The 15,422-nt window shown below is 43.8% G+C and overlaps 1 protein-coding gene across 4 annotated transcripts; it reads right to left on the bottom strand.

Moving 5' to 3' along the window:
* Window positions 1-277: 277 nt before the first annotated feature.
* LOC147901840 (protein LUTEIN DEFICIENT 5, chloroplastic-like) lies at window positions 278-11,796 on the bottom strand. 4 transcript variants are annotated; one of them, XM_087374946.1, is made up of 17 exons: window positions 11,491-11,796; window positions 11,036-11,412; window positions 10,679-10,856; window positions 10,342-10,570; window positions 10,161-10,232; window positions 9,947-10,057; window positions 9,657-9,848; window positions 9,383-9,544; window positions 9,148-9,243; window positions 8,941-9,042; window positions 7,951-7,983; window positions 7,789-7,869; window positions 7,578-7,660; window positions 7,314-7,445; window positions 968-1,028; window positions 816-881; window positions 278-704 (listed from the first exon to the last, which is right to left on the bottom strand). In XM_087374946.1, exons 2-17 carry the CDS (start codon window positions 11,220-11,222, stop codon window positions 495-497), a joined length of 1,995 nt encoding a protein of 664 aa, XP_087231072.1. In that variant the 5' UTR covers window positions 11,223-11,412; window positions 11,491-11,796; the 3' UTR covers window positions 278-494. The 4 variants fall into 4 exon arrangements, with proteins under 4 accessions (XP_087231072.1, XP_087231071.1, XP_087231074.1 ...); XM_087374945.1 differs by having other exon boundaries at window positions 11,036-11,390; XM_087374948.1 differs by having other exon boundaries at window positions 10,679-10,847; window positions 11,036-11,390.
* Window positions 11,797-15,422: the final 3,626 nt, after the last annotated feature.

Here is a 15,422-nt window from a genome sequence, read left to right as displayed (position 1 = left end):
CTAATCAATTAGACTGCATTAGGGGACATACTTGTTTCTACTCGTTGAATCATATTCTACTCCTTGTGTCATATTCTCGAATTTTGTGATCGTTTTTTTGATTAATAAAAAAGTAAGCTCAGCAGGAACGAAGAAGACAACACACATGATGATCAAATTGGGCATGAAGATGCTCTGCATTGGAAATGGACTGGAGAGAGAGAGAGAGGTTCAACCACTTTAAAGCCTGCATTCAGGTTCACTAGAGTCGACATGTTGTCCAATAGGAAAAAAAAAATGCCTAATTTCTGAAGAGTTGCTAAGGCTAGCCAAGGTCAGGCCAAAAATGTAGACGTTACACCTCCTAAGATCGCAGGTAGCAATCACGAGATCACACCGTGCCAGTCAGAGATAGAAAGATTCCATCCACAATCAAGACCGGAGGTGCAAATCACCCAGCTGGACAGTAGCTTTCAAGTCCGCGGCATTACCACCCTTTAACCTGATCTTCAGAGCTACTTTCTGATTTCCTGGCTTTCTTTCTCAGATGTAAAAACGGTCACTGTGTCAGTGCTGGGCTTGTAGCTCTTTATTGAGCCGTTCTCCTCAATGGTGGTAATTGTTGGCGCCCCTGTCACTGGAATCACTGGAGCTTGCGTCCTGCGTGTTACAGTCAGGTTCAAGCCAGCCGTTGTGTGAATAGTAGCACCCGTTGTCATGCCCACCTGTGAAACAAAGCGAGCAGTATGAGGAAAAACTTGAAACGAAATAGCGAACATTCAACTAATGGTATATTGAATGAAGCAAAACCGAAGATACAACCGGTTCGTTCTTACAGGTGGCGCTCCAACAGCGAGTTCAAAGTTAAAACGTCGCACCAGCATAGCTACAGCTGTAATAGTCTGAAATACAGCCCAAGCCGATGAATTGAAAAAACACATCCCCAAAAATTTTGAGACCGCAACTAAGATACAAAACATGCTCTTACCTCAAAAGTGGCAAACATGTCTCCAACGCATTTTCGAGGACCTCCTCCGAAGGGTAAGTATCTGTAAATTAAATCAAATATGTATATACATTTGTAAGACTAGAATAAGTCCAATCATACAAATTTAGATTTTTTGTTGTTCTAGAGATTTATTAGTGTCTCAAGAATCACAATAATCCATTTCACTTAGCACACTAGAAAACACAGGTCCACGAAACCAAAATAGATTCCGACCAATACCAAAAAGATGGACTATATTTTCTGACGACTCATGTCCCAAAAAGTAGAGTATAATTAAAAGGTATTGAAAAATTGTCCTTGATTTTTATTGGTGGGCTACTCTAGGCAATTTAAAAATCCCATTATGCAAGGTAAAGATGGAGGGGAGAGACCATACTATCTTTAGTAGGGAGTGAAGTAGCGGCGGGTAATTGGATAAACGAAAGCGAATTTACATGTAAATGACAACGGTTGTCTATTCAATAATGTCAATCCTTAATATGTCGCTTTTGCAATATATCGATTGAGTTCAAAGAGGTCGTCTCTTCAATAATGTCAATCCTTATTATGTCGCTTTTGAAATAAATCGATTGAGTTCATGAGAGTTTACTGATAACTAAATCGCTTCATTTGTGCTCCAAGAGGTGGTCAAACTGTTTCAGAATGTTGTCTGCCTCCCAATGCAAGTGCATTCAACGCGCAGCGAAACAGTTGCGAGTATTACTGAGGAACCTCGAGAGAGAAAGAAACTATTTATACTTTGAAAGGTATGGCTGTTTGCACCGTTCCCAGGAATACAGGACCAAGGAGGAATGGCCAGTATGTAGCTAGAATTGTTTGGTGTCCATAGATTCATTGCAGTCTGCAACTTGACACGAAGGATCCTGCTCACATACTTTTTTACAATATTGTGTATGATATTGAACCCACATAGAAGGCTATGGGTAAATCTCACAGAACCTTGAGTCGAGGCATTACTTCTAGTACGTCATCTAAGCACAACTCTCCATGTACCATTAGGTTTGTCACTCAGAATCTGATAGTTATTGACACAAAAAATATAAAACTAAGAGAGCACTTGATGGGGCAAAGGACTCTTTTTCTGTGGGGGACATAACGGGGAAAAGGACTATAAATCCTCTGGGAAGGGTGGCTGTAGTAAGGGAAAATTATAATAAGATACTGGGGGTTAGCCCAAAGGGTACATTGAGTTAGAGAGGGCTAAATAGGATTTGGGCAAAGGACTATAAAAGGTCCACCTCCATCATCTGTTACAGCGTATTGATGTCCCCCTAATTCACTTTAACCTCCTGCCTTTCCCTTTTCAGCCTCAACGTCTCCCTCCCTCCCTCTCTCTCTCTCTCTCTCTTTCTCACACACACACACACACACACACACCCTCTCCTCCGCTCTTTCTCACTCTCCCTACCTTCCATTCTGCTACTGTATCCCCAGATCTGCTCTAGCTTACAAGCACTAGAAAATGATAGAATACACCCACAACCTATTGGGTTGCTCAACAGTCACCTTTTGACTTACTATCACACATCAGGCCATCATCAGTCATGGTGGGAGACTTGTCACTACTTGGAACCTGGAGATGTACATAATTGCCAAAAAAGGGAGGGGCAGACAGACAGGAAGGAAGAAGATTTTCAAATTGCAAAGGAGAGAAAAGGGGCCCAGGTCGTGAGTGATTTGCTGCAGGGTCCGAATTGCTAAAAAAGCCGTTCGCAAAAGGTAAAGAAGCATGAGGCAAGTTGCATATTGTCAGCCAATAGCCCTTGGGGGACGGTGCTTAACGTAAGGGTTCAGGAAGTTAAGAGTTAAAAGAAGAGATATAGATGATTCTGGAAAATAACCACACACACTGGAGCGCACAAGCATGCATGTGTATGTGTATTTTCATTTCACCCAAAAACACAAGTGTGTGCGTGTGTTTGAGAGAGATGCAAGGAGGAACAGAAGAAATGATAAATATTCAACTGAGAGTGCTCGTACAATCGGATGTTACGAGAATGATATAGTGACCACAACGCCCAGTAATGGCACCAAGAGACCTTCCTTGCATCGATCTCTCCAAGATGCACATTCTCTTGGAGACCTTCCTTTGGCCCATTTATTACTAATGCTTTTAGTTCCAAGTAGTAGCTGTCTCATTTTGAGACAGCTATGAATGTATATGTCACAGGCATCCTCAGCCTGTGGCATGCTGGGCTGCCACATGGGCTTCCCAGTCAGCACGCAGCCCAGCAGCAGCCACATGGACTACCATGCAGGCAGCAGCAGCCAGCTCAGTGCAGGCACCACGTCAGCAGGGTGCCATGTCAGCGGGTCAGTCCATTTTCAGGCCCAAGGGGGCCTATATAAAGCAGCCCCCTCGGCCCTCATTCTCCATCCCACACTTGGGCACTTCAGCCTTCAGCAGCCAAGGCCTCCCCATAGCAGCCCAGCAGGGTAGCCTCAGCCTCTTCAGGGATCTCGTGAGGATTCACCTCCTCCAGTTAGTCTAGTTGTAACGTGTGGGGACTAGCTGAGCGGAAACATGGATGAACATACAAGGAGAACTCAAGGATGAGAGATGCAAGAGATCTGCCTAACTATAGTACACTGCTTTATCTATACATGGTTACCAAATCGGCATAGAAAACTGTAAGGAGACCACTCCCCTAACTATGGCATGCAAGTGATGGAACTATGCTGCAGAACTAGGACCCCAAACCTCGCTGATATCATCGCTGAAAGCGCTGATTTGGCCTGAACTGGCCGACCAGCCAATCAGCTAGTTGGCTAGACTGGTCCCCAGCCATAGGGGCCGATTAGGAGGGGGTTGAGGCTGTCTATAAAAGGCAGCCTCCCCCAGCCCAATTTCTATGCATTTCGGTGCCCTTTTGAGGCCCCAAATTGTGCCAAGTCTGCTGCGTAGGGAGCTGCATTGGCTGACAAGGTAGCCAGTTGTCACTGCCACCTGGGCTTCACCCTGGAAAATGTGACACTAATCCTTCCCCGGTTTTGCAATGAGGGTTTCAGCCACTTTGTACAGTTGTATTCAGCCCACTCAACATTCACAATTCAGTAGTGTCTATTCCTTTTCAGAGGCCCACTATATTCTCTCCCTCTGATTCTTGCACTCACATCCACAGCATCACTTTGTGTATTGAGTGCATCATCTTGCAGTTTGCAGTTAGTGTTGAGCAGGAGAGAGAGTGAGTCAGTCTATCTTCCGCTACATTGGTATCAGAGCTTCACTCAAGTCGCACCTACTCAGGCAACGGACGCCATCTTGGGAGCACGATGGTGGCACCACTTCGAAGTCCGACCAGATTATCAGCACCAAGGCTTGGATGTCAAAATCCCAGGTCATGTGTCCAAGTTCCTCTATTGGCTTAAGGGTGTTCCCCCTCGACCTTTGATATCAATCATTCAAGGAGCTCGAGACCGGCACCAGCAAGACACAGTATTACAACAGGATACAGTCTTTCCATATCACCTATATGCACCGAGGAAAACCACATGGAGCATCATCCTAGAGCATTAACCCACATTACCAGAAGTAGCACCGGCAGATCCAGGAATTCCATACCTGCAGATCAGGATTCATGCGCTTGGCAACCATTCCAGATTCATGAACCATGTGTTCAGATAAGGATTTATCAGCCAAGTATACCACAACCAATCACCTCCATCAGCACAACGGGAGTCCACTTTCATATGCTGGTTCAAGTTTCAACAAGGGGATGTCACAGGCATCCTCAGCGCGTGGCATGTTGGGCTGTCCAATCAGCACGCAGTCACAGCAGCAGCACGTGGACTGCCACGCAAGCAGCAGCAGCCAGCTTAGCGCAGGCACCATGTCAGCAGGGGTGCCACATTAATGGGTGATGTCAGCCGTAAGTGGCGCCACATCAGCAGCCACATGGTAAGTCGGGGCAGACAGCAGGTCAGCCTAGTCGGTGGGAAGCAAGATGGGGGTTGAGGCTGTCTATAAAAGGCAGCCTCCCCCAGCCCAATTTCTATGCATTTCGGTGCCCCTTTGAGGCCCCAAATCGTGCCAAGTCTGCTGCGTAGGGAGCTGCATTGGCTGACAAGGTAGCCAATTGTCACTGCCACCTGGGCTTGACCCTGGAAAATTTGACACTAGTCCTTCCCCAGTTTTGCAGTGAGGGTTTCAGCCCCTTTGTACAGTTGTATTCAGCCCACTCGACATTCACAATTCAGTAATGTCTATTCCTCTTTGGAGGCCCACTATATTCTCTCTCTCTGATTCTCTCACTTAGATCCACAACATCACTGTGTTTTGAGTGCATCATCTTGCAGTTTGCAGTTTGCAGTTTTTGTTGGGCAGGAGAGAGAATGAGTCAGTCTATCTTCCGCTACATTGGTATCAGAGCTCCACTCAGGTCGCACCTACTCAAGCAATGGATGCCATCTTGGGAGCATGATGGTGGCACCACTTCGAAGTCCAACCAGATTATCAGCACCAAGGCTTGGATGTCATAATCCCAAGCCATGGGTCCAAGTTCCTCTATTGGCTTAGGGGTGTTCCTCCTCGACCTATATGCACCGAGACCGGCGCCAGCAAGACACAGTATTACAACAGGATACGGTTTTTCCCTATCACCTATATGCACCGAGGAAAACCACATGGAGCATCATCCTAGAGCATTAACCCACATTACCAGAAGTAGCACCGGCAGATCCAGGAATTCCATACCTGCAGATCAGGATTCATGCGATTAGCAACCATCTCCGGATTCATGGACCATGTATTCAGATAAGTATTTATCAGCCAAGTATACCACAACCAATCACCTCCATCAGCACGACCGGAGGCCACTTTCATATGCTGGTTCAAGTTTCAGCAGAAGGGGATGTCACAGGCATCCTCAGCGCGTGGCATGTTGGGCTGCCCAATCAGCACGCAGCCACAGCAGCAGCCATGTGGACTGCCATGCAAGCAGCAGCAGCCAGCTCAGCTCAGGCACCATGTCAGCAGGGGTGCCACATTAATGGGTGACGTCAACTGTAAGCGGCGCCACATCAGCAGCACGTGGTGGCTGCCACATGGTAAGTCGGGGCAGACAGCAGGTCAGCCTAGTCGGTGGGAAGCAAGATGATGGTCGGTCCATTTTCAGGCCCAAGGGAGCCTATATAAAGCAGCCCCCTTGGCCCTCATTCTCCATTCCACACTTGGGCACTTCAGCCTTCAGTACAGCAGCAGCTAGGCCTCACCGCAGCAGCCCAGCAGGGTAGCCTCAAGGCTCAGCCTCTTTAGGCATCTAGTGAGGATTCACCTCCTCCAGTTAGTCTAGTTTTTTTCCAGTTTTGCAGTGAGGGTTCCAGCCCCTTCATACAGTTGTATTCAGCCCCATGAGCATTCATTATTCAGTTTTATCTATTCCTCTTCGGAGGTCCACTATATTCTCTCATTCACATCCACAGCATCACTTTGTGTATTGAGTGCATTATCTTGCAGTTTGCAGTTAGTGTTGAGCAGGAGAGAGAGAGTGAGTCAGTCTATCTCCCACTATAGTATATCTTTCCTAATGAATACTTTTCTTAACAAAAAATGTGCTCTGTGTGTGTGTGTGTGTGTGTGTGTGTGTGTGAGAGAGAGAGAGAGACAGTTCCCCATTTGTTATGGTCTTGCCCGCACTCTCGGATGTTGATCACTCATGTTTCTCATTTGTTGCGGCTTCGGTTTCCCTCTATCAGATTTGGGAAACTCTTCTGGATGTTTGGATGCTTCTCATCTCAGATGTCTCCATTCCTCCTTTTCTTTCACTGGGCTCGTTTTTGGGTACTATGGACTATTTGGACACAGAGATTGCATTTTAGGATGGGACAACAGTTTCCTCAAGCATATACTTTCTTCAGAATGTCCCTCAAGCAATCTTTATATGATAGTTATGCTGCGAGGGACATGGATGCTACTAGCCTCGAAGTGTTTTCTGACTGTTTTTGAGTTCTTCCATTAGGCTCTCTTTTGGAGTCTAATGTCATGTACATTGATTTCATGTTAATTTTATAGTTACTGGTTTCACCAAAAAAAAAAATGTGTGTGTGTGTGTGTGTGTGTGTGTGTGAGAGAGAGAGAGCAACTGCATGCAGCATGCATAATCATGCATGTATAGAGAAAAAAATAAATGTTTTGCACTTTTAATAAATGATGCAGCACACAGACACAATGTAAGATCAAATGTTTTTCTCACTTTCAAGCTTGCGAGTCAGTTCATCATTATGAATAGAATAAAAGTCGGGTGCTTACTGGTGTAATGTGTTGCATGCTGGGAGCAAGGGGGGCATTATCTTCATTTAGGAACAGGGCACAAGTGTGAACAATAACCTGTAGTTCTCTGAGACTTCGGTTGGATCTGGCCCGTCCAGTGGCCACCTTTCTGGCTTAAACTCTTCTGCATCCTCCCACAGACGTGGCGATCGGTGCAAATTCCAAACAGAGATAAAGAAATCCTCGCCTCTAAGATATCAAGGGACACTTAATTAAAAATCAATTTCTCTTTCAATATGTAAAACCCTAAGCCAACTCAAGCATGACAATTTTTAGTAAAAAAACAGTAGATATTCTCTGAAGTAGACGTGTGTAGCTTACTTCTTGATATGGTATTGCCCAAGCACATCATCTTGTAAAGATCGTCTTATTAATACTGGTGGCTGTGGATACAATCGTAATGTCTGCATACCAAGAAAGCTCTCTCAAATTGACGGGACCTTCACGCTTTGAAAGGAACTTATATAAATGCAAAAGCAGCATGAAATCGATCTCACAATTAGGCTCATCTTGATTCAAATTTTTAACTTGCCTCATTGATAACTCGTGTTGTAAACTTGAGTTCTTTCATATCTTTCATGGTTGGCAACCTGTCTCCAAGGACAAGATCCACCTAAAAAAAGAAACTCATCACAACTGCAACACACATAGACAAATTAAATGCAGGTCTCTTTGTCGAAGTGATAAAGCTTACCTCACGTTGAAGTTTTGCTGTGACAGCAGGATTCTGCATCAAATATAAAATGTCATCCTCAGCTAGTTTATACACACTTTTACACCAGTACAATATTACTTCACTCATCACAAAAACGAAAAAATTGACCTTAAAAGGTCTTATAGACACTGTTTCCAAGAATACACTGCATGTCATTATAATAAAACACTGAAAGACAACCAAAGGCATAAATTTGTGCTGAAATTTGTTTAACTGCTATCTGAAATCCCATTTTCCCAGCATCAGCAGCTCGCTTTGACTTTCTCTTTGTATTGCATAAATTGACACGGCCTCAAATGCAAGGGGTATATGACTTCAATCCAAGCTGTGTAGCTTTGTTTTGCCTTGGCAAAGCGCACTAGGATCACTTAAAGTGCTAAATGTCATGTCTCATGTACTGACTACAAATATGAAAAGTTGGTGCTGACAATATACACGTGTATGTTTAAAGGTTTGTGCATGCCTATGCTTACATACATGTGCATGTATATGCATGGGAAGGCTTTGTAGGCTAGTTTGCTTTGCTCTGTAGATTCCAACTGTAAAATGAGTAGCTTGTTTGTGAAGGTACATAATTACATGCTTCGTTCCTTGCATGGACTGGATTTCAATCCAAACCCACGCGTTAAAGTGACTTGTCAAATCACCCTAAGAACATCTAGAAAGCATCAGATGGGAACCTAGAATTGGGAATTCGCAATGCAGCGAATTCCCAATCCCTTGTTGTCAACGACATGTTTTGAATAAATACATTACTGCACAAACTTTTATTTGCAATGGCCGCAAATTATAGAAGGAACTTGGATGTCAAACAATTCCAGAAATACATGCCTCTAAGCCCTTTCCTGAAAGGTACTATTTCCACACAGGAACCATCACTTCCGATATAGGAAACTGCATGAAAGAGAGAAATAAAAGTATGATTTACAAAAATCACTCACAAGAACATAAGTGTAGATGCAAAATCACCTGTGTGAGGAGGTAGAATGCCCATGTGAGCACTGCGGCAGATGTTTCATGGCCAGCAATCAACAAAGTCATCAAATCATCTCTAAGCTGCTTGCTTGAGACCTGGACCATGACGTCAAATATGTCACCCTTACAAGCTCCAAAAACTGATTGAATGATAAATGGAGAGTCTGAATGGGTAATTTGAAGCAAAACTATACAACATACGTCATCACCAGATGCCAAAAGGAAATGCAGAATACTTGGGTCACGCTCGTTCATATAATCCTCACTGAAATTCACATTCTCATCATCAACCATTCTCTGCAGTGTAAGCACACCTGGAATTAAATTTACATGGACGTATATCCCTGTCACATATCAAAGAGCCTCTGCCTCAATGGAAAATAATGCTTGTAAACCAAGCGGACGGGAGAAATCTTGGTACATAATCCCCCCGTACCTTGCATATTGCAATGAGATCATCCAGAGTTTCATTGATTTGTTTAAGCGCACGTGATACTTTCTGCTGTCGTGGAGATAAATCTCTGATAATAGGAATATTCCAGTATGGAATGACAGCAACACTCCGATCCTCAGCTTCTCGTAGAGCGATGTATACAGCCTGTACAAGGAAATCAAACAACATTATCAGACAAATACACTTGAATGCTACAAACTACTGATGAGCAAAATTCCAGTAAAAAATTATGGAAAAAGAACAGCAATGGTTGTACCTCTACAATGCCTGTGTCATGTGACAGTGAATCAAAATCGTAATTGAATACAGCTTTGCCTATCACATCCAGTGTCAAGCGGGAAAATAACGACTCCATTTCAACATCCTCGCCATTGCTGGCCGCGTCATCAAGTTTTTTACAAAGCTTCTCTGTTGCTCTACCAAACAGCCCAATCATTACTGCCACAAACTGCAGAATCGAAAATCAAGATCCATTAGTCCTTTGCAAAAAGGTACTCCGTGCATCACCAAGGGTAGTATCTCCCGAAAGAGGAACACCATGTTCACCTTTTGGTGCAAAGCTGGAACAATTACTCGCCTACGAACACGCCATATTTCTTCTTCAGCAGGTATGAGACCCTTTCCCATGACAAAGTCCAATATTTCTGCAAGAATGCCCTGGAAGAGAAATTGCAATGACACTAACCCCCTTCTTTCTCAAGTACTGAAGGAAAATTTTAACTAATCATGAGCAGATTTCTTAAAAATGTGAGTTGCATACCTTTGAGTATGCCTTAGAGTTGTCTCTCAAAATGCGCTTCGCTATTGCAGGATTCGAAACTATAACAAACGACTAGAATCAAAACGTTCATCTGCATTAGTATTATTTCAGGGGATCCATTTCAAAATATCTCAATGAAGCAGAAGGTAGTCTTTGTGTCAGATGCCAACATTGGCTACACCTTGGGTCCAAACGTTAGCCTGAAAATGCCGCCGTACGTGAGGTAAAGGTTATACAGGGGTATAAAAAAAGGTTGGCCAAGAACCGCTTTGACATCTCCCCTAGCTTCAGGCAACTGCTTAGCTTTCTCCAATCTGTATGTCCGCTCCAAGATAGCTATAGTATGAGCAAGTCCGCGTCCAACTTGTCCAAAGTCAAGCAATAATTCCCGCAGCTTTCTCAAATTACTTCTGCGAAAAACTCCAAGGATACTTAGTAAATATTTTGCGAGTAGCGAAAGGCTTTGAAGTACACACACACAAGCGTAATTTATCTGCAACCATCAGCGGATTACTTACTTTGTAGAGCCAACAGTGAATTCGCCTGACAAAATACGATCCTTGAGCTCAGACTCATTTTTGGAAGCAAGCACCCTTTGCAACCGTTCTAAAGCCACCTTATCCGCTTCATCTTGCGCATTTTCCGCACCATTTCCGTTTAAAGAAGCATTGGCGACAATTGGAGATGCTAAGGAAGCTGTCATTGTTGAGAGTGAGTAAAAGCATGAGATGGTGTTAATGTCAGGTTCATTTGCCACAAGAAGCATCCAGTTGACTTAAGTTATTACTATTGATCATGGAAATGCCAATAGCATTCAAATGCGAGGAGACGGCACAACTTTTCCTGCAGAATTAGCTTATGATTAAGTAACGTACTTTTCAAAATGGGCGACCAAGTAGTGGTGAGCCGCAGCAGAGGTAAGCGACTCCCGGAGTGCAAGGGGAAGTGAAGCGACACTCGTTCTCGCAGAGAGCACGGTAGGGAGGCAGAGCAATCGTGGAGGCTACAGAATGACGGAGGAGTTTGAACGTAAGAATAACCGGCCATTTGCACTCCGGCCATGGCAGCTGTGAGGTAAAGCTGTGCAGGGAGTTCAGACAAGAGGTGTGGGAGGCTTCGGTTCAGATATTAAGCAATCCATCAAGGACGTGGTTGTACGTAGCAACAATGAATCTGGAACTGGCAATGCGGAGTGGATACACGTTCAAAGAAAAGTCTTTGGCGTTCTAGCTGCGAAACCAAAGCGTGCAAACTGGTTGATGATGAGGAATCTCTCTCATTCCAAAGAAACAAAAATCTGGAAATCGATATTAATGAGAAGGGAGCTCACTGCAAGCAGATGCCGGATTGGGGAGAAGATGAGGATCCGTGGAAACGAGCCTGCAGGAGCTAAGCTTCTCCTCCGGGGCGGCAGCTGGGGAAAAGCATCCGGTGCAGGTTGAACAGAAAGGACTGATGTGATGCAAGAGGAGACGAAGAAGAAAAGGTTGGAAATCTAGAGACAGGAAGCCATCGAGCAGCGTGGGGTTGCCGTGAGCGGAGGGGACTGCGAATGGCTGGGGGAAGCAAGCCTGAATTGTCTGCTGGGGATCTGATTGAAGAGGAGAATGAGCAAATTCAAGGCAGGGATGAAGCTTCTTCGAATGCAAAGGTGAGGGACGGGAAATGAACACAAGGCCTGTAGAGATGAACTTTTTTTGTGTGTCAAGAATGAGATTGCTTTTTCTTCCTTTTTTTTTTGTTTTTTTAATTGAATTTACCGAGGAGAATTGACGCTTCCAGAATATGACGCGTCTATTTTAGATTTCATGAATGGATGCAAGAGAGGATCATATCAGGAGAGCTCATATTTATCACAGGCACACATTTGCCCACCTCCTTCCATCGGGCTCTGGCGGTGGAGGCTTCCATTGCACCTCTCCATCAAAGGCTCGAGTCGCGCATCGCACGATCTCAACCGCTCGATCTTACGATTTCTTCTGGATGGTGATCTGCACCCTGCCCGAAACAGCTGCTTGTTTTTCAGAATAGGACAGGTGGCGCGCTCCCCATGCCTATGATGACGGAAGGGAAACGGAGGGGGAAAGGCGTCCGCCCTCCCTTTCCCTACGGCCGTGTGCCTAAGGCAACTCCCCTACGACAACAACGCATTCCCTCTTTTGGATGCACCTGCATAGCCGTAAAAAAAATGGTTGATTGAGCGCGTGTTGTGTTCCCCCATGTGTCGATACAAGCCTTCCCAAAAGCCCACTTGACAACATCTCGAAACCTCCAATTTTTGGGGTAGGGGTAGTAGAAGGGAAGGGGGTTGGGGATTAAAGCAACTCCCCATACACCTTGTGCATCCAGATATTTTAAGCTTGCTTGTAGGCCATCCCTAGAGGGGGATTAGAGTGTATTGCCATGTAGTCCAATGCTAGCTACCTCCTGGCAAAGCGCAGCATACTCCATCAATCATCCCCATGTCCAAATCACATGCCAGGCAATCTGCAAAAGTGCCAAATGGGCCATTGGAGAGGGACTTTTCCCGTCTCCACTGCGGCATTGAAGGTGCTTACATTGCACTCCTAAATTCTTGAGGCCATACACGATCAGGCATTCCCCAGCATTTTTGTTGGCTATGCCAAGCATGGGAATGCGCTGTTAGAGCAAGTCTCCAGATGCTTGTAGCCTTGTGCATTTATATATTTTAAGCTTGCTTGTAGGTCACCCTTGATTTCCGGAGCAACACCTATCATAAATTGAAGCTCATTATGGGACCCCCTAGCAACCACAAAACTAGACTCCATTGAAGAATCACTTGCATCCACCTACCATGGGGACTCCTCCACAAACAAAGGAACCAATGGGAGTTCGATTCACTCATATTGGGTGCAGGTGATTACTACCCCTCTAGGTTAGGATTTTCGAGTCCTCATGGGAGTCCACACTTACCAATTTTATAACAAAACGAAAAAAGAGAAAGAGAACTTTTATGTCTTTATAGTAGTAGGACCCCATATGATGTACATGTTTTGCTTAAAGATCTTCCTTTTGACTCCCTTAAGCATGCTCCTTTTGGCTACCTTTGCTAGTCAAACCTGAGAGGAAAACATGAACATGTACAATTACAATATAGTTATTGGAAGCAATTGACCACCTTTGTTTTTCTTCACTAATATTTTGAAATTCACCCTTTTTAAGAGAGAAAGCAATTACCTTCTTCAAAGAGCACTTAGTTTAAGATAAAGTTGTTTTGGATGCTTAATCACACATCTCATGTAGCATGTATTCATAGTCATTTATAAATATAGATATGTCTTATCCAATTTTAGGGCCTATGAGGCCACATAGAATTGGGGACAGTCCAGCTAGCAATTACTCTCATAGAAACCTCATGCCCTAGCATAGCATCTTGGATTATGAAGACTAAGGGCCTTTTCCCACTGCCAGCTTGGGAGCACTAGGTGAGGTGTTGATGGATTGTTCACATAAATGTGCATTCCCATTGGCATTTAGAGAGTCCAGTTTAAATTAAATCTCTTAGGGACTTGTTATAAAATGCTTGTAAATTTAACCCCCCCAAGACATACTTTAAGGACTTTTATGAAGAGAAAGAATTTGGAATGTAGAAATTTAATGGGTACATTAAGGGTGAGTAATGGGAATGCCACTTTAAGCAGGATTCTTACTAAGAAAATTTCATGTGGTCAAGATCAACTCAGAACTATACAACATGGGTACTTGTTCAAAAGGTCTTGAATGACCTTAACTAGAAAACAAACTTCATATTGATGTAGTAAACCGATTTGTATGAAAAAACCCCCGAAAGTTAGTGAAGAAGTACATAATATAGTAGGAATGTAATTCCATTGTTAAGGTTATCTTTAACTTAACTCAATAACATATTTTACTTGTATATATAATAAAAAGAAAGAGAAAATCTACAAAAATATAACAAGAATAAAGAAAAGGAAATTCCTCAAGAAAAGCATCAAGAACTCTTCAAAAACTATAGTTCAAACCAAGTGATTTTTTGAAGGACCTCCATGCCAAGAATCCTCAAGCAAAATGGAAATCTTATGGAAACATCTAGTGAATTGCATTTGGGAATTATATCGATTCAAATATGATAGAAAAGTTTAAAAAGGGCATATTTTATTCAAATATTACCAAGAAATATCCATATCCAAGATGTCTCAAAGGCCATATAAAGCCTCATGAATGGGAAAGCAAAGGACCCTCAAGGCCACATTGCTAAAATGGTCAAATTGGGTCAAATTGGGTGGAGAAGGCTTGCAGCAAAAAAACATTCTTGGATAAAGAATTAATAGACAGGTTACATAAAAGTTGGCAACAAAGCACATTGGTTCCAATATTCAAGGTGGGGAATACCTAGTCATAGCTCTTTGTCTATACTTTTTTTCAACCCCATAGATCTAGATAGACCTCCCGTGGACTTCAATACGTGCCTCTCTCTCTCTCTCTCTCTCTCTCTCTCTCTCTCTCTCTCTCTCCCCCCTTTAAAATATACTACATGAAAAAGATTGAATTCAAGAGAAGGTGAATGTACTTTGCATTATCACACCTTTGCTTTACAAGATCTTGTAGCTCCAAGAGTAGCACAATATGGATCCAACCTCATTTAAACTCGTTCTATAGTCGGGCAGCTATACAAATTTATTTTTGTCTTCATGTTGCTTCCTACCAAACATTTAAATTATATTAGTAAAATGATAATCATTATGTTATATTTCAAATCCAAATGAAAAGTTAAAAAGAAAGTATATTTTGGGAGGTAGCAAGCTAAGGGTGTCCACTTCCGGACCACTTTCGGGTGAGTGTGACACCCGCTCGAGTGAAAATACAAAGGTTTTGCTTCGGTCTCCAATACCTCGATCGAGGTATAAGCTCCAATGAAAATCACACACGAGCACAACCGAGCCTAGCCAATACCTCGATCGAGGTACGTAGCTTTTTCACCGGACCGAGCCTCTACCTCGATCGAGGCTTGCTGGCAAGCCAGCTATACATGCCACATCTACCTCGTTCGAGGTATCGTGGCAATCCAGCTCAACCTCGATCGAGGTCAGGTGGCATGTCCAGCATACCTCGATCGAGGTATGTGCCATCCGACAGGGCAGCCAACAGGGCGGATGACATACCTCGATCGAGGTATGCTGGACACATGACTTGGCATCCCGTTTCTGCCAACACACCATGATCGAGGTATCGTGGCATGTCAAAACCTCCATCGACGTGGATGTACCGAGATGTATGGGC

Source organism: Dipteris shenzhenensis, chromosome 5 (genome assembly GCF_047967505.1).
Source record: "Dipteris shenzhenensis isolate YYH24624 ecotype China chromosome 5, Dip_SZ_1.0, whole genome shotgun sequence".
In the NCBI taxonomy this organism is placed as follows: Eukaryota; Viridiplantae; Streptophyta; class Polypodiopsida; order Gleicheniales; family Dipteridaceae; genus Dipteris; species Dipteris shenzhenensis.
The sequence above is the reverse complement of the archived record's forward strand: the minus strand, read 5'-3'. Positions and strand labels throughout refer to the sequence as shown.

Coding starts and splice junctions, on each gene's coding strand:
- LOC147901840 (XM_087374946.1), bottom strand. CDS start 11,222: ATGGCCGGAGTGCAAATGGCCGGTTATTCTTACGTTCAAACTCCTCCG. Junction 10,571..10,678: donor TTCACTGTTGGCTCTACAAA/GTAAGTAATCCG, acceptor AGTTTTTCGCAG/AAGTAATTTGAGAAAGCTGC. Junction 7,661..7,788: donor CAACACGAGTTATCAATGAG/GCAAGTTAAAAA, acceptor CTTGGTATGCAG/ACATTACGATTGTATCCACA.